At 43.6% G+C, this 21,756-nt stretch overlaps 1 protein-coding gene across 1 annotated transcript; it reads left to right on the plus strand.

The window, feature by feature from the left end:
• The first annotated feature begins 1,050 nt into the window (after window positions 1-1,050).
• Window positions 1,051-16,724, plus strand: LOC124487209 (sodium/potassium/calcium exchanger 2-like). Its single transcript, XM_047049359.1, has 10 exons — window positions 1,051-1,096; window positions 2,211-2,319; window positions 4,345-4,359; window positions 6,770-6,820; window positions 9,472-9,570; window positions 11,256-11,338; window positions 15,487-15,621; window positions 15,788-15,877; window positions 16,126-16,292; window positions 16,466-16,724. The coding sequence occupies exons 2-10, from the start codon at window positions 2,265-2,267 to the stop codon at window positions 16,713-16,715; spliced, it is 945 nt and encodes a 314-aa protein (XP_046905315.1). The 5' UTR covers window positions 1,051-1,096; window positions 2,211-2,264; the 3' UTR covers window positions 16,716-16,724.
• Window positions 16,725-21,756: the final 5,032 nt, after the last annotated feature.

Consider the following 21,756-nt stretch of genomic DNA (forward strand, 5'->3'; position numbering starts at 1 on the left):
CGACTCCAGAGGACATACCCATCTGCCTGTGTGATTATTAGTCATAATATTAAACATTGCTTTAATGAGCTATCCCCTGCCCCCATCCCCTGACCACCTCGCCCTGCCCCGACCCGCCCGTACGTCCGTCCATCCATCCGTCTGTCTGAAACAGTAACCGGCCTAGCAAGGATTATACTAAAGATATGAATTTATGATTTGGCAGATTTAGGTTGTGGTAGTTTCTATCTCTGGGCTTGGCATCAGCGCTTTTGTTGTTTTGTTGGATCATAATGGTGCACTGGTTGATGATCTGAGAATGTGGTGATTTTGATGTGCACAAGCAGCTCCTAAAACGGGTGGGACGACACAGTGACCAACATAACTTCGTCCATCCACCAGTATCATCATATTGCAGATGGTTTGCTCTGTCAGTGGATTCACTACATGTCTCTTAAAAGAGGTTGAAAGGGTAGTGTCATTGTTCCAATGCATTTAACATTTAATTAATGTCACCGTCAAGGGCAAGCTTTGGTTTTTGCAATAAACGTCTTATCACGTCTTAAACTTCTTGTAGTTAGCATATTTCATAGATCTGTGTTACTTCTGACGGGATACATAGATGGATGTATAAATGGGCAGGCAGACTGATTGATTTCAAATCCCTGTAAACCTAGCCATATAGGGTTTCAAAATGACATTTGAAATGTAATGGAAAGTTTCCCACCCTCTATGTCACAAGCTTTAGGATTTACCTTAAATCATGAACATTTTAGGTCCTCCAGCTTCAAGTATCATTGAATCACCCTTTCATTGACTATTGACATTGAGACATTAGAAGGTCCTAGGCAATCACAACACAGCATTGGGAAGCTGTCATGTTCCTTCACCTCACATCACCATCATCATCAGCATCATCATCATCATCATCATCATCCATAAAAAAAGTAATGTCTCTCTACTGTCTTCATCTGTCAGTCTCTGGTTGTGTCGTGTATGGCATGCTTCACATCTCTGTCCTCTTTCTCTCTCTCTCTCCTGTTTTTTTCCTCCTTTCTGTTTATTGGATGTGAAGGCGACTAGTCCCGAAGCACCGGAGGATGAAAGCAAGCTGTCGGTAGGTTCTGTCTGCATGGAATTCTTTACGTCTGTTTCTGTGTTGGTCTTGTTTCCGTGCAGGTAGCCAAACTCCTTGTTCTTTTCTCTCTCCTTCCATACTGTGAACAAGTCAGCCATGCGTCCTCTGTGGTGCTGGCAACTTCCCCTGTGCACGTACTATGGTGTAGCTCCTGGTTCTTGTAGGCCTGGTTCTTGCGAGCCTTAACAGTGAAAGTGTAAGAGTAAGACTGCATTGCATGTAAAAAACGCACGAAATTCCAGTTTTGTCACTCACACAAAAAGAAAAATGTTTCAACCCTTACAGATGTGAAAGATTCTATCTATCTGTCTATATGATTTTGTAAAGCGTCTCTTTTTCACTTGTGCCCGAAAGGCACCTGGAATCTCGGAATAATCCCGACGCAAGTTTGGGCAGGAAAAGGATCATTCTTGGTGGATTCCACTAAACCCTGTCCTCGTGGCCTTTTGCAAACAGTGCCGCCAATCTGATCCCCTCCCCACGCGCTCACACCCATATGGGCTGGCGAGTTAGCAGCTGACACCTCCAGATTGCGCCTACGCATCACCACGGGGCGAGCCAGAGACGGCCACGCTCCAGACAGTCACCGCCTGTGATGGTGGCCCGTTTCCCACAGTTCCCTCGTTCAGCTTGAACCGCCAAAGTGACCTTGGGCCAGGGTTAGGGTCCCCAGGGCTGTTTCACCACCAACAAACTCGAATCGTCAACAAAAATACCAACGCCGACTGGCTGTCTCGATCCGATGCATGTACCTTCTTTTAAGAGACGGCAGGGTGTTCAAATGCTTGCAGGATTAATGCGAAGGATGATGGATGAACAGGCTCCTTTTGGTTCCAGCTGCTGGAGCATGGTACTGGGGTTTGATTGGCCCTTCCCTTGACGGGTTCTAAAGCCATCTGTATCTTTTATACTGAATCATTGACACTTAGATATCAATCCCAAGACTCAAACTGTTGAGAAGGATATTCTGGTACTGTAAGAAATATGGGTGTTTTCACGGATAGCTCCTCCTATTTATGTGCTCTTACTTTTGAACACATTTTGCACCACAAACAAGAGTTAATTATGACTACCTGGTCCTCCGCCCCTGCAGGCTAGACCTCGTCTCCAGAGGGGGGGCAGCTCTGCCTCCCTGCATAACAGCCTGATGAGGAACAGCATCTTCCAGCTGATGATTCACACTCTGGACCCCCTCAGTGAAGGTAGGACACGAGCACAACCGCACACAGACCGACACGTGTCACTAACAGTGTTTCTCGATGGAACTCTCTCTCTGTCTAGACCTGTCAGTCTCCTTGACTCCCAGGCAGAGACAACCAGGAAGGGAGGAGCTTCCATAACACTGTTGCTCTTCAGGAGAGAGGCTTCGCTAAGTCTCTGGGCTTTTTTTGTTGTTGCTGTTATACAGGTTGAGATGACTCCTCACTTAAGAGGGTTTTAGTAACTCCTGACGCATCCAGTCAGATTCAGTAGGTCTTCAGTAGCAAATTGTAGAGATTGTGGTTATTTTCCTGATGTTTTCAAATTACTGGGGATATTTTGGTTTTATTCACCACAAAGGTGCCTTTCTTGGGAACTCCAGTTGATCAATTAAGGCCATATCAGGACACTCCTTAGAACACCTAAATTAAGGGTTTGAGATAATCAATGCTCCAAAAATGTAGTCACAACACCAACGGCTTTGAAACAAAACTTACACAATACATAAAACTATGCTATGAACCAGATTTGAAATAGGCGTACTGGTAAGTGTATGCAGGATTAATCCTTGTACTGTGAGCGAGGTCGTGAGGTTGTTCCTTGGAAATACTCTGAGGTCAATGCGATATCAGCAGTCAGTCAGACTGATATTTCCTTTAATCCAAAAGATGAAGGCCTGCTATGTGTGCTGGGGATGCAGAATTCTTTGTTCTTGGAACATGGGTGGAATATTTGATTTCTCAAAAACATTACGGGTGGTGCAGCATCAGCCCAACCTGAACCTGTCCTAGGGAGCAGTCAATTCAGCTTCCACAGTCTTCACATTCCTGGAAAGCGGAGCTTTGAACGAGTTGATTCAAGGCAGATTAATAAGCTGTGCTCTGACTGACTGCAAAGGACCCCATTAACATGCATCCCCTTCTTGTGGCGCTACCAATCCTAGACGCCCCATTACTCAATGTGTTAGTCAGTCCATCTGGGTGATTAAGCTCTAAATCACAGCCTAGGATTGGAACGATGTGCGAGGGGCATAGCTTGCGTGAAGGAGGAACCCACTGTAGGACCCTTGTCAGATGAGGCATTAAGGCCCCCACTTCTCCTTTTGGTCTTCAAATGGATGTGTAATTACGATCCCACGATGGGAGCTCAATGCTATTTTACGCGTTTTTTCCAGGCCGTGCTCCTATGAGGCGCTCTAGCTCTTGGGAGGGTGTTCAATAGTTCTTTTGAAGGTTAATGGTCTAATGTTCTCTTTTCTTGGACCAGAGATATCCGTCCGTGCTCAGGAAAGAGCCGTGTTCTTTTTAGATAAAGGACAGTGAGCTGGCCACTTTGTCAACAGCACAATACCAGACTAGATGTGGGACTCAGTCTTCCTCATCTAGGGGTGATCAACATACCTCACACGCACAAGGCTGTGGTGGACCTGTGCTAGACTGTCTGTCAGCAAAGGGCTGTTTCCTGTGTGCAATACCTTCAGGTTCATTGTTGCTTGTCGGTAACCTCACACCAGAGAGCGTATCCTGTGTGCTCTTAAGACTTGGGCAAACAGCTTCATCGAGTCGAAGCATCTTGTCCTTAACGTTTACCATTCCCTGCAAGCTCTTAGACTTTAAGTGGCTCAGTGTTGCCAGCTCAGTAAGTCCATCTATATTTCATAGGCACTATTAAAAACTATGGGCTTGATTCTGAGTGAAGTTTGTGTTGGTGTACGAGGCACAGAGTTGGATGCTTTTGTGAGACTGATTGAACCCTCTTTTTTGCTTAGGATAAAGCCCATCATTTCAACCATATTTACATGTCTTCCAGTCTATTTCAATGTCCAGATTTTGCCTTTTTTTGTGGCCTTTCTTTCCCCTTACATATGAATAGCTCATGGTGCATATTTTCATGGTTGAAAAGTTTCAGAACCGTCAGTCCTGGCCTGTTCCAACATATTTTATACATTCAAAGTCATCTGGTTTATCTTTTCCCTTTCTCTCTGTCTCTGTCTTTTTCTACTCTTGTTTCTGCCTCTGTCCCCTCAGAATTTGCTGACTCTGGTGAGTTCCAACTCTAATTATCTAATCCCCCAGATTTGTTCATTCTCATTCCTGTAGCCCAGAGACCTTCCCCTTTGGTTGTAGAGTTCTTCTCCTCAAAATGCCGCCGTGTCCATCCCTGTTGTGTTCAAGTCAACAACCCTGTTTAGCCGCTGTAGATGTACTTTTGATAGACAGATCCTCTATAGCGGGATCCTCTATAGAGGTATTCTCTAAAGAGGTGTTCACTATAGTGTCTTTCTCTATGGAAGTATTTTCTACATAGGTGTTCCTATAAATGTATACTCTGTAGATGTATCCCCATTGTGAAACCATTCACGTGTTGTTCCCATTATTATCCCTTCTTGGTTACCCCCTAAACTACAGTCTTATTGTCACATGTCGTAGAGTACTAACCAGCTGTCTCCATAATGAACATACTTGCTGTTCTCCATCTCCAAATTCAAAGACCAATGTACCTTTATATCCAATGTCTTTTAGTTTTAGGTTTATGTCAAATTTATTACATTTGTAACATAAATTGTGGTCTATTCGTCACAAGTCTTTATGGACTTGCCAATACGACAATGAATAGGTTAACCTTGAACTAAATATGGGACCCTCTGAAGTGGTTGGCTTCGCCTAATTCTGCTGCAAATTGGAAATCTATACTGTTGAACCATATTACCTGTGTGTGTGTGTGCGTGCCTGCGTGCGTGCATGCATGCGTGTGTGTGTGGAACAGGAGGGAAGGGGACAACACACATTGCATCTTCTCTCCCCATCTGTGTGGAACTAAAATGCTAACTTTTGAGCAGCATCAAATATGAAGCAACAAAGACTCAAGGGAGATGAGGTCAAAACTGCTTCTTCAGCTGCAAGACAAATGGCTGCGGTCAGGTGCTCATCTGAGGCTCTGTGCACTTACTCATAGCTGGACCTGACCTCCTCGTCATGGGGTTTCTGGGCAGCACTCTGATTCGACAGAAACTCGGGTCACACTGTGTCACAATGAATTCCATCCTTTCCCTCCTGGGCCTGGTCCCGGTGCTCCTGCTCCTCCTCCTGACCTTGCTTCACCTAGAGCTGCTTCGTGATTTGACCGCGGGTTACGTAAACTTACATATGACTATGTAGCCGGCGGAACAGAGGGAACAAGGTCAATTGATTGAACTGGTAGAGGTTGGCCTCCAGCCTGTCACTCAGAGGCTGTGGACATGTCAGATAGCAAAGGCCCCAACAGATTCGGCTCTGTGCTTGGCTGACCCATGGACTCCAGTGAGCCCTTAACACCAGGCCCCACTCCCCACCCCACCCATGGTCCCCAATAAAGACCCCACCCATGGTCCCCAATAAAGACCCCACCCATGGTCCCCAATAAAGACCCCACCCATGGTCCCCAATAAAGACCCCACCCATGGCCCCCACCCTTGCGCTCTCCCGGAAGCCCACTTCAACGTAACATGGAAATCATTACATCGATGATTGGCTCTGGTGAAAGAATCGTTGTTAAAAGCGTTCAGTCCCAACACAGACTGAATTTTCATGACGCTCCAACTAGTAAAAGGGAGAAAAACAGGGCTTTGAGGTCACCACGCAATGACGAGAGGTCTTTAGTAGAACGCCAAGCGTGCTCTTTTCCTGCCGCAGAGGATAAAGTACACATGAAGTGGTTGTGTTGACGTTAATTAGTCTTCAAGCTGAGTTGGATTTTACATGTTATTTTCTTCTGACCATTGTCAGTGATCTAATTGTGTTTTATCAGTACTTTTTTTTTACATTACTGTCTGCATCGTAAGGTCTTTTTTAAATGTAGCTTTTTTTTTGTGCGGTATCAAAAAAATAACAACAAATCCGTTCACATGTTACAGCAGACTCTTTTACAATGATGACCAGACACAGGTGCAACCAGAATGCTTTGAGTATCAAAGTCATGCTGTTGTGTTTCAGCACTGTGTTTTTTATTTTTTTATTCCAGAATAAGTCATCAACTAGATGTCTGTTAAACAAAATGAAAGCAAATATCAATATATGGTGCCAGCCTCAACATTGCGGAAGAAAAAACTCTTGCTTACAGATGACAATCGGATGGATAGTTTTTGCAGACATTATTTTACTGACACACCAAAATCAACAATCGTCCAACCTCTGCAAGCATTAATATCTCAGAAGTGAGAAATATCTGCCTATAAGGATGCTAATCACTTGTGGAAGTTCTAGATGTCAAGATTTGTACTTTGTGAAGTGTCCTGGCTCGTAGGCTTCTGTTTTGCACTTATGCAGTGATGTTTTGGTGAGAGAGAACAACTTTGCCGTCCCTATGTACAGTGTTTGTGTTTGAACCTTCAGGATGTGGTGTTTTTACATGTCTGCTCCTGTCCATGTCTTTGTGCTCGTCGCCTTACCCTTGTCTTTTGCTGTGATGTTGTAGAACTTGGAACATATGGAAAGCTAAAATATTATCACACAATGACTGAAGAAGGTAAGTCTGCTCTATCAATTACTTTAGTCATTTTCTTTTTTCCATGTTCCGTTTTCTCTTCATTTCGATCGCTTGACCTTGCCCCCCATTGTTTTGTGCTTGTACGGTACGATTCAGTTTTAACTTTTTCTTTGATGTCCTCTCCGAGATTTCACTGACATAAGTGCAAATCGTGGTTCCCATGCTCATTGTTTTGTTTTGTTTTTTGATGGGGTTGGTTGTCTGTGTTCTCAGAGGTCTGAGGAGATTGGGTATCTCAGTGTTCTGAAACGTTTACCGTATGTACATCCACCCTTTTTGTTGTTCTTTTTACTGTTGTGCGGTACAGTGTGACACCCTGGAAAGGTATCATGAGAGACAGAAACCTACACGTGTCAATCCCTGAAATCCCAGAGATGCAAAGAAAGAGTTCCAGTGTGTACTGTTGTGTGTATCATTCCGACAGTTTAGATAAGTAAAACACTGATACAACATTATCAAAACGGCTTCCTTAATAAGTCCGATTTATTTCGTTTAGTCAAAACCTATCTTAATACCCAGCTTACCTTGCTTGTATGTGACTTCACCAGTGGATAAAATAGCTTAGTCATGAAACGCACACGTACGCAAAGCATTGCGAGAACGTCTCTCCCCTCCTCCCTAGCAGAGGGGGGGGGATAACATCGGAGAAACAGATCAGCCACGCCTCGTGAAACCCTGGTACTGACAGGGAGAGAGCGTTGTGAACGCACCTCCCATTTACGTCACACATTTTGGAGAAAAACCAGTGACTCACCCACCCAGGAATTGCGTAACATTCGGGGCTGACAGGGAAAACAGAGTAGGCAGACATGGCTAACATTATAATGACTACTAGAGAAAGGGCTCCCTACCAACAAGTTACATAACTCCTTGTCAATGACTGGGTTGTGTCCTGTGTGTATAGTTTGTCAAGATCCCGACGTTGAAGTTAAACAGCATACAGAATGAAAGTGCTTTGTTTGCGAAAGCACACACAGCTAGGGAATCCTGACATGAGCTCTTGTTTTTTTGATGTGTGTCTACATTCTTCATCTTCTTGAAACACATTGTGAATGCACCTCATATATTGACTTTGTGAAATCTGAAGGACTTACTTGGCATACTGTATCCGCGTTGGCTGATCGTGCCATTAGCTTGAAGATAAAAGGAGATTGCCCGTTACGCCAAGCCCTCCCTGCCTGTGGAACTTGCCGGAAGCACTGATTACACACGCACGCACGCATATACATCCTCTCACGCGGACAACCTCCCAAGGTGAACAAGGCTGAAGTGTGCTGATGGTGTGATCCATATCCGTGTGACCGAAAGTCTCCGTGTGTGCGTTTGTGTGCATGTGTGTGTGTGTGTGTGATTGTAGGTTAAACAGGGTTACGCAGCGTCAATTTCTACAGACGAGAGTGAAAAAACACGACGGATGCGAGTTGTACAGTATGTGAGGGGAATGGCGTGTGAAAGGGGGAAGAGGTGTGAAAAAGAGGTGAAGAGAGGCGGAAAAGGTCTAGAGGACACAGTGTCACTGGGTGGCTGTGTGAAGGCTAATGATTTTACTGGAAGGTCACAGACGGCGACAGGGTTGGGTGGAACACATATCGATGAGTCACCCCATCGAGCCCGACGAACCTTACGTTATTCGAAAAACAGAAGAAAAAAAATCCAGAAGCTTTCAGATCGATTGAAATGTACTGGCCTAAATAGAATTATGCATGACATGCGTGCATAGGCTGGCACGCACATGTGCTCTGACACGAACACACCCGTCGATTCGTAGTCTAGAGTTGAACCAAACACATCTCTTGATATATTTCAAGTCCAGGTGGTATTTTTTTATACAAGTCAGGACCGATTATGTGGTGCAGCTTTTCTTTCCTATTCGTGTGATCTACCATCAAGGACAACACCTGTGAGATGCATAATAATCCCCTCATTCTTATTTATCATTGATCTTCTGTTATTGATGCTGTTGACTTTAAGTGGATACAGGTAGCCTGTAATTCCAAGAAGCCCATCCTATGAAGATTGTAAAGAGTTCTGGGTCCATGGACGTCTCTTTCGGTCCCTATCACACGTGATCCTGGTACCCAGGCTGGAGGTCTGGCAGTAAAGTCAGGACCAAATCAAACTGCTTTAGGTGTGTGGACGTGCTGTAGGTCCCCCTTTGGGACTAGCAGAGAGGGGGGGTCTCCAGATCATGGGACCTCTCAGGCAGTTACACACCATGGTGGCGAGACATGGACTGGGGCATTGAAGGGATTGCCTTTGCATGCTTTCTTCTTAATGTCAAGAGGGGCACCCTCTTACATAAGCCGATATACCTTGTTGTTGTTGAATTGATCAGCACCCTAGCCTACTGTGTCGCCTTGTGTATTCCTTAAGCCAATATAAGTATTCTTGTGTTCGTGCTACTGGATTGATAACATTTGGTTTTTCAGTATTGTCTTTTTTTTACAGAAGCTAATTCATTTGACGCTAGTGTTGTTGTGATTTTGACAGGTCAAATGGTAGCTGTTGTGTAAAGCTGTTAGTGTGTGTTCCTGCCCCTGGGTCAACGTGTGTGGGCATGGGGGGGGCAGTCCTGCTGGCCTGCCCGAGCAGCCTCTGAGGTTCTACTGCCATTGTTGTTGTTTTTACAGGAAAATTCCGGGAGAAGGCATCCATCCTTCACAAGATTGCCAAAAAGAAATGTCAAGTGGAAGACAGTGAGAAGGCTAACGGAGCAGCTAGTCGCTCAGGTGGGTGACACAGCATTTCCTCACACTGGAGGGTGTCATAAAAGCTCCAATTCCTTTATTCCTTTCCAATTCAAATCAGCTTCATAGCTATATTTTTTATCCTCAATCTATATTTCATGAAACATTTTGATCACTAAATTGCTGTAAGTTATTTTCTAAATATTTTATATACATGTAGTAGGTATGTAAATCTACAAATAATGACTGCATGTGGTGAATATTCATCCCAGATCGTCCTAGCAGACACAGTAAGAAACGTCCCACCAGTAAGAAGGACTCTTGTCATAATCATGAATGGATTCCCCATAATATACGCTCAACCGCTAGGTTAACCTACAGGAGACATTCAAATATAATGATCCAGACACAGGAACAACACACAAAGGATAGTTCACATCAAGTGTTATTGGTAGTTGTTGGTTGGTACATCCAATACTGACCATAGACCACACCAGTCAAATATCCCCCATGATTCATAGTGCAGCACACCACGTATGTCTAGCAGATCTGCCGCTCCTCTCCAGCTTGGTTATCCTCTCCTCTCCAGCTTGGTTATCCTCTCCTCTCCAGCTCGGTTATCCTCTCCAGCTCGGTTATCCTCTCCTCTCCAGGCAACATTTTGCTCAGCAGAAGCCCCTGCCAAGTGCAAATCCTGTGTTTTCCACTTCAAAGAACTATTACGTAAAGGTCCAAAATACTACATTGACGTAGGAACGTGTGTGTGTGTGGAGGGGGGGGGGTGGGGTTTGTGTGTGTGTGCGGGGTGTCCTTACTAACCACACCAGATAAAGTGTGTCGGGAGGGGGGGGGGGGGGGGCAGGGGAGTGGGCGCTTTCATTGGCAAAATGTACCCAGATGGGCAAAATCAAAGAGAGATATGTATATTTATTACAGACTAAATTATGCTAACGGCGCCGTATTAACATATTACCATTTTAACAGAGTCCAACTGCATGACCGGTATTGATAGTAGCCTGCTTTGATGTTGAGACCTCTCATTGCTCAAGATTTAATTTAAGAGTTAATAGCACTGATTGAATGATTATTTTAACATTGTCTGCCACAGTCAACAAAGACACACTTTGTCACGTTCAAAGAAACATGCAGTGTTCCGGTACCATGGCGATGCGTTTATCATGGAGTGTAAGTCCTTCACACAGAATCCAGATCATCTGGGAAGTCTGTTTGACCTATTCAAACACACACACACGCACACACACACAATGCTTATGATTTGATTAGGATCTCTCTGTGGTTTTGTAATGACTGGAGGCTCCCGCCTAGAAGGACAGAGAAGGAGGGGTTGTCAGGGCCTATCAGATCGCAGTATCAGCCTGACTATCTCCCCTGCCGTGTCACAACCACACTCGGATTAAACCCATTTCCATAGCAATTATGTTTTAATCATCTGATTACATGGCTATTGGCTCGTTGTATTTTAATCAAAAACCCTAAGTAAGTCTGGCTCTAAACGAATTGGAGATGTGTTAGCCACAAGGATTGGAGGTAAACTGTGTCTGGGGATACACTTGTGTGTGCTCATATACACACAATTAATTTGTAGTCAGGTTTGAGTCATGTGAACATGTTGTAGGTCTTTCCGGTTATGAAGGCCAGTAAAGTGTGGGGCATGTATCAGCCTCATTTCAAATGGCATGCGTTTGTTTTTTGTTTTGTTTTTACAGATAAGAATCTTCCAAACAGCTCCAATGTGGAGGTGGAGGTGACGCCGCCAATGAACGGAACTGCAGGACAAGAGGGCGAAGCGGTACGAAACCAAACACACACACACACGTTACACATCCAAACGCCTACGCTTTGCTTATCCCTATCTGTTACCTATACTGACTCTTCATCAACATCGGAACGGCAAGATCTTCGGCTTAGGGAAAGTTATGATTGACATGAAGGTCACGTCGACTACTGTGCAGGTCTGTGCTTCTGTTTTGACCCCAGCATGTTTGTAGACGGGGTCCTGCGTCTCTGCCCAGGCCTGCCAAAGTCCTTCTCCTGCTGCCGTGGCTACAATCACGCTATCCTCTTTCTCTCGCCCCTGGACGTCCGAAACACACATGCACACAGCTTGATACACACATTCACAAAATTGACGTGCACGTTCACAAAAAGTCATACGCAAACTCACCTTTTCCAGCTATGGTCATTACATTACAATTTTTTTTTTAAGAGCAAACAGGAAGATGAACCATTAGTTGTGAACACTGTGGATTATATAAACAGGATCATGAACGATGAGGCTGACCGCACATCCTCTCCGTTGGCACAGCAACCTGCCAGGCTGCCAGATGGTGCAGCATGGTTCTGGAGTGAGCTGGCGTTTTATCAAAGTCTCCCACGAAAGGAGGAGTGGTTGGGGCGGAGACGGGCGGAGACAAGGGGGGGGGGGGGGGCGGGGGGGGGGGGGCGGGGGGTTGGTCTTGACCACCTTGACATGACATCTGCTTCTTAGGACAGGCACATTTCTCAAAGAATCTCTTTACCTTCACCGAATGAACATTATCATTCGTTCTAACTAACTCTAAGCACAGTATTCTCATTGACCAAGAGACCCTGATAATGATGGGAGTAACAGAAACCACACAGGTCCCTCTCTGGTTGTTTCTGCAGATTCTTCTCTCCATATCTGCTGTCTTTTAGCTGCATGCTTGTCTCCAAGCATCGTTAAAGGTCCAGCATCATTTGGAGCTTATGGGACCGTCTCAGAATAGATCACAGAGGGAAGTTTCTGAAATGGATCTCGTTTGGTAAAATGACCAGGCACACCTCAATCGATCTTCCTTCCCCCTCACCCATACACACACACAAACACACACACTCCCCTTGGTTCAGAGCAAGATCTATTGCTCTGGCTAATAATAGCCTCCATCTTTGCAACCATCATCACTCATACTGTAGTTCAGGAAATATAGCCCAAATCAGGAGAAAAAGTAACCTTCAACAATATTTTTGGGGCGAAACTAAACTTTGAGGTCAGCATTTTTGTTCTTCTTTCTGGAGGGGCCTGAATGCTGAATTTGAAAACATTGTTTTAAAGCCAACATGGAAAAATATATTCTCATTAAAAAGCAGAGCCTGGTTGCCACAGCTGGGTTTTACACGTAGCTATTTTAGAGGACTACCTTGCGCTAGTATCCCACAGTGCACCTGTCGGAGTCTGGCAGGATGTGCCTTGGAGCTCACACCTTTACGTGTCGCCAGGGGCACCGTCACACTCACTTTTCAATTCCTACGGGATGCCTTGGCAATTCGGAAATAATATACTGTACATGGTTAACGTCTAATTATATAATCAAAGCCGTTTTCATCCTTTTTTTTTTTTTAAGTTCAAGTTAGGTTTGGCAAACTGATGTTTTGATAAACGTAAAAATGCCTTTCATTCTGAATGTTAATCTTAAAAGGTTCCTTGGTTCAAATGTTTCTTTTTCTTTTTAAAGAGTGATGCACATACTTAAATCCTAAAGCCTAAATTATGTGACGCAGGCTCATTTCATGTTTCCAACTCTTTTAGACGGCTGTAGCCTACATGACTCAAGCTTACGTCAGAGTTCCAGCTCTTCTAAATGTTCTTTTTCTGTGTAATGCTTCTCTATGCAAGTCATGTTAAATATTCATGAGCGTGTACTGCTCCCATAATCTATTTCTCCTTTAAGAACAATGAGTAGAAAACAAAGATTGATAACAGACAGGCTTTATGACTCATCCAACCCCCTACCATTACAGCTTAACAGATAAGACAAATAGGGAAACTGTTTCCATGTCACGGTTGATGGATACGGCATCTGATCACAAGCGTTCCTGCTTATTTTATTTTTCTATAAACCCGAGCAAAGGGGTTTAGAGCCTTCGGATCCAGAAAGTTTGTTCCACACGAATGTCTGGTGAATGTATTGGGAATTTTCATGCGCTTCACATCTGTGTTTCAGAATCAGAATTTGTCACCCAGCTAGCAGGCTGTCAGCTTGAGGTCTGTTCTCAGCAACCAGAGCTCTGTTGTCAACATTGCAGCAGTGCCCTTGTAGCTCATCCAAGATTAACTAGGTACCAACGCCTGGTTCATCAGCATCGGATAAAACAAAGAAACAGAGCAGAATGAAATGATGAGAAACGGGCGTGGCGAAGACGATCAGAGAGATTGATCAATGTCAGACACCAAGAGGTGTCCGTCTCTCTGTTCAAGGTCGTCAATGGAAGAGTGAATGTCCTCGCAAGGGGGCCATCTTCTCCCTGTTGAAACTGGTACCTGTCGTTAGGAGATTGTTGGAGCTATGTGAGACGCCTCTCTCGTGTACAACTCTCTGAGGTTCCAGCTGAACAGGTTGTTCCACCCCACAACCGACTATAATGAGTTGACAGCTCGTCCCAGCCGTCCCTAGGTGAACATCCTATGTTTACCATCTCTCCCTGCGCATTTCAGACATTTCGTTACGACACTACGCATGCGCTCGGGTTTTGCGCATGATGTACGGCTCTGATTTGATCAAGGGTGCAGACATGTACATCCCAGCACTGATGTTGGCATGTCAGGCTCATATTGTGGATGTGCCTGCTGCTATCCTGGAGTCATTCCCTTTGTGGAACAATACAAGTGTCTCAATGGGCTTTCCCCTGGGGGGTAAAACTAATTTAATAAATGTCAGCCGTCCTCTGTTACTCTGGGGAGCTGGGTGTCTGTGCTCTGGGGGGCTGGGTGGTAGGTGTCTATGCCATTTAAGCTTGCCGACTTTGGCACTGACTGAGGCACCGCAGGGCAGGAAGGCCCCTGAGGGGCTGACATATGGGAGCCATCTCTGAAAACACAACAACATCTCTGTAGGACATTGACCGGCAGAGGTTACTGATAAACTGACAGGCTAATAATATACGGATTTTGTAGGCCTGAAATGGGTGCCCACCAGCAAGGTGCCCTGTGCCAATATGAAACGCAAAAGTAACCCCTTTATAAAGATCATGAAAAGGCGGATAAGGTGCCAGTTTGCGTACGCCAATTCACGCTGTGCGGTTTTCCTGACGGGAGAACTCGGCTGATTCTCTGTTCCCAGCTCCAGACCTATTCAGTGGTAACAATACAACCATCTGGATGTGGAGAGGTAGTGAGAGAATACAGTGAGCTCTTTTGTTTTGCAGCCGCTCATCGCCAAGGTTACCTGAGGACGCGGCGACAGGATGGGCCAGACACGGGCGCCATCTTGTTTGTGCTTGTCTTTTAGTTGACTCCAACATGCTGTGGAAGTGCAATCATCCAGTGGGTCAAGGGGTCTGCCTTAATTTGTTCGGCTCCAACCTAGACTCTCTTTAGAATCAAAGAAGTCAAGGAAGATTTTTCTCATCATGAGTGTTTTACTAAACTGCTCCTTACCATCACAACCCTCCTCAACTGTAATCTAGCTCTTTTGACGATTGAGTTGTTGCTGGTGTGGCACTTTATTTTTTATAGAGGACATAGTCTTTGTTTAATTTGTTGTGATGATTGCAGCGGTGGGCGTCCTTTGACAAGGAGCTCCCAGCGTTTTTTGCTCTTAAAAATGTAACAGATAGATGACATGGCCAGACATTATCAGCATCTGGTCTTAAAACGGGCTTAAAACTGAAACAGAAGTACCAGACTAAATGGTTGCCCTACCTCCTGGGTTAGGTAACATCCCCCTGTGGCCTGGTCAACTAGGCTGCAGGGACACCAAAGCAGCTTGTAATATTCCATTCGGATTTTTGTTTTCTTTTCCATGCTCTAAGCCTAATTTACACCGTTCACACATGCGCCAAACAGAAACAAAACAACAAAAGGGATGTGCTTAGCCACACCGCAATGTCTGTTTCATACGTGTTGTACACATTAAGCTGCCACAGGGTTTCACAGTGTGGCTAGAGGCCATGACTGAGGATCTCTCCCTCTCTGCTCAGGCTGAAGACGAGGAGGATGAGGACCAGCCTCTGAGCCTGTCCTGGCCAGAGACCAACCGCAAACGCCTCACCTACCTCATCATCATGCCCATCGTCTTCCCCCTGTGGCTCACGCTGCCCGACGTCAGGAAGACAGTGAGTGCGGCCGCACGTTGGTCGCTCCCGACTGTAGTTGTTTTTATGGTTGATGTGCTTTCGGAGGGGGGTCGTCTCTGTTTGCATCAAGGCCATGTGTTCTTTATCTAGGCTGTGTGTGTCTGTGTGGTTTTTGGTTCCATTTGATTTTTCTCTTTTCTCCCAGACTGCAAAGAAATTCTTCCCCATATCGTTTTTGGGATCCATCAGCTGGATTGCGATATTCTCCTACCTCATGGTGTGGTGGGCACACCAGGTCTGTTCTCATTTCATCTCTTCGTTCATTTACGCTTCCAAAGTCTCCAAACAATCCAGAAGAGCTATAGATGTTTTTCTTAGGAAAACAATTATAATCTTAAGTTTTGTTGAAATCTTTCACGTGTATTTATTACATGTAAGTTGTAGTCTACAATATGGAAGAACTTTAATTCAATGCAGGTTTGACTGTAATTCCAAATGTTTTGAAAGTGGGTGTGGCCTAAGCATGATGTCCTGTCTTTGCAGGTGGGAGAAACCATTGGTATTACAGAGGAGATTATGGGGCTCACCATATTAGCAGCCGGTACCTCAATTCCAGACCTGATCACCAGTGTGATTGTAGCCAGGAAGGGGCTGGGGGACATGGCCGTGTCGAGCTCCGTGGGTTCCAATATCTTCGACATCACCGTTGGGTACGCCGATTTGTGTCACTAACACCGTGTGGCTTAGGGGGCAGGGTTAAAGTAAGGGTTCGAGTCACCATATGCCATATAGTAAACGTTAATAACTAACCCTGTTTTTAACTGCTGTGTGTCTTTGTGTGTGTGTGTGTTGGTGTATGCGTGTGTCTCCCTGTTTGTTACAGTCTGCCGTTCCCGTGGCTCCTGTGGTCGCTCATCCAGGGCGTGAAGCCCGTGAGCGTGAGCTCCAACGGACTCTTCTGCGCCATCGTCCTCCTCTTCCTCATGCTCCTCTTTGTCATCGCCTCCATCGCCGCCTGCAAGTGGCGCATGAGCAAGCTGCTGGGCTTCATCATGTTCCTGCTCTACTTTGTGTTCCTGGTGGTCAGCGTCATGCTGGAGGACAAGGTCATCATGTGTCCAATCTCTATTTGAGCCCCCCCACGTTCCTCCCCCCCCCCCCCCCCCCCCCCCCCCCCCTGACCTCTGACCCACCTGACCCCGTGCAGAGGAACTTTGCCGAGTCTCTTCGTGAGCTTGGTTGGAGAACGTTTGGTTTCCATTTTTGATTTAATTTTGTACTTTTTGTTGGGATATCCAAAAGGAATTATGAAGCATGACTGGGTTCGGTTCATTACTAACCTGTGAGGAAATAGTCATAAACTTTTTGGTTCACGAGCATGGGGGTCTCGGGCAGGGAGAGCTCACTCTGCCATCTTATGCATGTCACTTGTTTCATTACATACAATGCGCTGGGTTTGGACACCTGACAGACTGAGCAGGCTGTGTCACAGTCACTTCAACCCTCCCTCTCCCTTCTGTTTAAGCTGCAGTGTGCAGGCATGAAGGAAATACTGAGAAAAAAAACATACTGTAATTGTAGTGATTGGTGATTCAGGGCTCAGAGAATGATGGATTTTCAAATGACGGTTGACATGTTTGTCATCTCTGGCTCGATGATGATCAACTCCTGGATGAAGGGATGGTGTGCCGTGAGAACGGTGTCTTAGAACGGTGGAGTTTGGTTCAGAGTAAAGGTCCTCCTCTCCTGAGGACTCAAAAGAGGAAATACTTCGTTTTCCACACTGTGCAGATTTGGGGAAAACAAAGACAGTTTTGTTGCAAATGTCATCTTGTGCTCTGTGTGAAAGACTTCAAGAATTCAATCGAATACTATTCTTTGTCCATTTTAATTTTACCATACCACTGAATGTCTCTTTGATTTGTTAATGGATATACTACTCATGGTACCTAGAAGTAGAGTTGTACTGTAGCAGTGTAAGGTCTAGAATCCTGAGCCCTGGTATTAGTCTTACTTCTTCTCACCCACCTGCCATTAAACACGTGTTTCCATTGTACAAAGCTTGTCAACCTTTACTCCCAGTTCAGAATAGTAAACTCTATACAAGAAGATTTAAACAAGCCCCAATTTTAGGCTACTAAAATATACAGTATACTAGCCTTCGATATCCTTCACTCTGAAAAACAAGCATGTGTAGATTCAGATAAGACTCTCATAACCAGTAAGTCAATGTCACAATAGAGTAGTAGATAAACACTTAATACGAGTCATGCAATGGTCTATTTAGATTAGTGAATGTATGTGCACTCTTCAAATTTATCGAACTATTCAGGCCTCTTGAATAGGACTTACAAAAATATTGATTGATGCATGATTGACCACATTTCCAGATAAGTGTTGTCAGACCTGTGAGGAGTTCTCTATAAAACAGATTTTAAAGAATAACATTTCCTAACTCCTTCAAAGTAGAGAGAGTGCTCAGTTTCTCTGTAGACAATGTCAACATGTGTGGTTGAAGCTATCTTATCAATCTTGTGAAATTTATTTTCTAATCAAGGGTGCTTATGTGCATGTGTGCAATCTGTATATTCTGGCATCATAAAAAGACTATTGGTTAATGATAAAGGTATATGGTAGGAAAAAAATGAATAGATTATATTACCAGGAGTTTTGCAACTAACCGCACAAATATACACAAGAATGCGTTTTTTATATTGTTGTTTGATTAGCTAATCTCAAGCACTTATTTTTACACTCGCTCAAGCTACATAGAATGTGGATATTCACAAAACTAACAGCAATATACTGTGTGTATTGTCATTGCATTTGAGAATAGCGTTCTCATGCAGTTGTCTCTGCCATCTTTCTTGTCTATTGTGATCTCATCAACTAACTAGAAATAAGTTTATCTTCAAGTCCCCTACTTTTAGAGCTCTAAACTGGCCAGAAACACCAGAATTACCTCAGCTCAGTCCCTGTGTAGTATATTAGCGAGAATTACCTGTAAAATAATGGTAAATAACTAACATGAATGTGTGAGCGTAATGCATGTGAGGACGTTGGGCTGGTTACCCATGAGCTGTACAGGTGAGCTGGAAAAACTGTAAATGAACTCTTATGCATCAACTCAGAAAGAATTGCTTGTTTTTCTTTTGTACATAGAACAGAAACGCTTTTGCTGGAGGCCACACAGAAACAAGCTTTAACAAAGGTAATTCACATCTGTGTCGTATTCAACCTATTTTTTTACATTTTCATTTCCTTTGGTAGAAAAAAAAGAGATTGGCATGAACGTGTTCCCATGTTATCACTTGAGCAATAAGAAAGACAAAACAAAAACACTTTTCATTGAATGAAGCCACCCTCAAGAGCTTCCCTAGAAGTCATTGTAAAACTTAGTTTCAGTACTCAATCCCTAGAGTGTGACTGCACTAGCTGGGCTGATATGAGAGCTTCATGTAACCACATTCATTCTTTGTAGTCCATAAACATTAGCCTTTATTTAGGTGATATTATTGTGTATCAATTAATTCAACTATGTTAGTTCTCCAGCACCTTTTCCACTCAAAAACTGCAAACACAAGCAACTCAAACAGTTATTTACTCTTTTATAACCACACAAACGGGTTAGAAGGTGGATTTGTACAGCAGGTATTTACAACCTGTATTGATAGACTATCGGAAAAACTACATATTTTCGGGCATACTGGGATAAATTATATTTTCCTTTCATAGTGCTAACTTGCCCACTGTAACAGCAGACAACAGAAACTCCTCTGCCTTACACTGAAGTGATGAGAGGCCCTCATATGAAGGAAAATACTATGTGGTTATATTCAAGCTTGCCAGTAGGGTACTGTATACAGGCCAGATAGTTGCCATTCCTCTCTTACACACTAAAACGTACTCATCCCTACCTACCCCCATACTTGCTTGAGTTTACGATTTAAATTTCACTGAGAGCCTAAAGCTTCTCTTTTTGCCTCCTTAACCTGCTTCTCTCAGTGGCTTCAATGTCTGGTGTCAAAAGTGCATACATGCATAAATAATTCGAAGTTAGTCATGTGACAAATCAAGAATGGGCAAAGACACAGTTTTCCAAGTTGAATAGTACATTTGTGTGAGCATGAATGAAAAAAGGTTTAAAATGTGAGACTGGTATTGATTGCTGAGAATAGACTATGAGTCAATAACCAATACACATTCTTGCACTGTAAATGTTTTTTATTTTCTTGGTGTTAATGTAAGATTTATTTAAGGTGTACATATATACAGATACAAATTAACCATATAATCTATATGTGTGAAACAACATGTCTCTTTACGTAAAGACACAATGTATGTAAGAAAATGAATAAAGCTGATAATGAAATAATTCACTGTTGATATCTTTTAATTCTCAGTCAGTTTCAGGGTTTCAGCACAAAGGAAGCGAGTAGAAAGAGTTTCACTGAAGTACTAAGCTGTGTTAGTTTTCATGGGCTGCAAACACATGCCCACAAATGTAAAAGGAAATGAAAGGAGGGCCAGTGCGCCCTCTAGAGTTCATACTGGTGCCATCTGAAGCCACCTTCATTTCATCATTCAGAGCGACTTACATTAAAATACAGGGACATTCCCCCACAGGGGTGTGTCCAGACATTTTTGATAGGGGTGGCAAAAGGGGTGGCCCGCCCCTGACTGGGCATATAGCCAATCATATTTTAAGATTTTGGGGTGGCCAATCAGATTTCAGGGGTGGACTGTGCCACCCTAGGCCACTCCCTAAACACGCGACTGATTTCCCCCCGAGGCAAGTAGGGTGAAGTGTCTTGCCCCAAGGACAGCACGACCGGGAATCGAACTGGCAACCTTCAGATCACTAGCCCAATTTCTTTACCGCTCAGCCATCTGACTCCCTACCTTCAGTTTAAACATATCATGGGTCTATTCTTTGTTTATCATAAAACACATTTTGATTGGTATCCGCTGTATTTGAGTATTTAGATCATCTAGATTCTTTTTTTTACACAACTGCATACATCATTCAACTGAAGAATGATTCAATATACTGTACATTTAGAATGTGATCCCAAAGAGTACTAGGTCAAGCTGTTGTTTACCTTATCGTTATTCTTAATAGCATTATTTATTATCATACAGCATGACACCTTCTTGGGTAATTTTGAGAATATTTGGGGATTCATTAGGAGAAAAATAAATTATTATTCAGTGGAGTAACTAATATATTTCTAAAGTAATGTTCAAAGGAGAATGTCACACCATTCTAATTGTATTGGTCTTCTCTGTTAGACTGATACTAAGCACTATGAAACTGCAGTATGACTCCATGTTTGGAGTTGGTTTGATGATGAGGATGAAGAGTCAACCTACTGAAACTAATGATCACCACCTTGAGACTTTACTGTAAAGATGGTGGATTGGCACTCTGACGGTGGAAAAAACACAGAATATGCTATTGTGGGCATCTTATTTTTGTAGTATTATTTCAAAAATTTGTTGTAATTATGTTCTGTAGCCCTTAGAGTATCTTTGTTTTTTTAAATAAATCACCTATTCAATTCCAGTTTAGTTTCATCAGGTTTTAGGATGCAAAATATGTTCATGTTATGACATGCCATCAGTCAGATGAACTGACTTCTGGCGAACCCTAATCCTGTTTCTTGGAATTTTCCTATACAAGGTGATGAGGGGGAGTTTCAATTATTTGCTTTGTTCTTTGGTCTTTATCAACATTCAGTATAATAAAGAGTTCTGTATTTTTATATGCACTGTGAGACCTCTTCTGGGAATAATCCCATCCCAATATACATTTAGAAACAGTTCCGTAAGTTTCCAAAATGAATAATGAGTTGTGTAAACTTCCAAACCTATATCAAATGTATTTGAAATACATTGCATTTGTGGCAAGTTTAGTTTTTGGCAACATTTGGGCTTTGGAAGTTTCTGAAGTTCTAGGTACATTGAACGCAAAGCCATCCACCAAGCTTGACTAACAAATCTTTCATTTAACAATGTAGAAGGTAGCTGACACCCTCCAAATACTTAAGGGATCGTGTCATTCCTCAACAACTGCCACCTTACAAAAGCAGATTTCCTCCTAACTGACAAGATTTTCTGGACAACTTGGTTGGGGATTTCCCTGTCCCTCTCACATTTCAGAGGCAGACTCAC

The sequence above is a fragment of the Hypomesus transpacificus genome, chromosome 25 (genome assembly GCF_021917145.1).
Source record: "Hypomesus transpacificus isolate Combined female chromosome 25, fHypTra1, whole genome shotgun sequence".
NCBI lineage: Eukaryota > Metazoa > Chordata > Actinopteri > Osmeriformes > Osmeridae > Hypomesus > Hypomesus transpacificus.

Bases quoted from the DNA above. Each gene is read 5' to 3' on its own strand.
- LOC124487209 (XM_047049359.1), top strand. From the start codon at position 2,265: ATGAGGAACAGCATCTTCCAGCTGATGATTCACACTCTGGACCCCCTC. The intron at 9,571-11,255 runs GTGGGTGACACA...TTGTTTTTACAG, and splicing joins CGGAGCAGCTAGTCGCTCAG to ATAAGAATCTTCCAAACAGC. The intron at 15,878-16,125 runs GTCTGTTCTCAT...CTGTCTTTGCAG, and splicing joins TGGTGTGGTGGGCACACCAG to GTGGGAGAAACCATTGGTAT.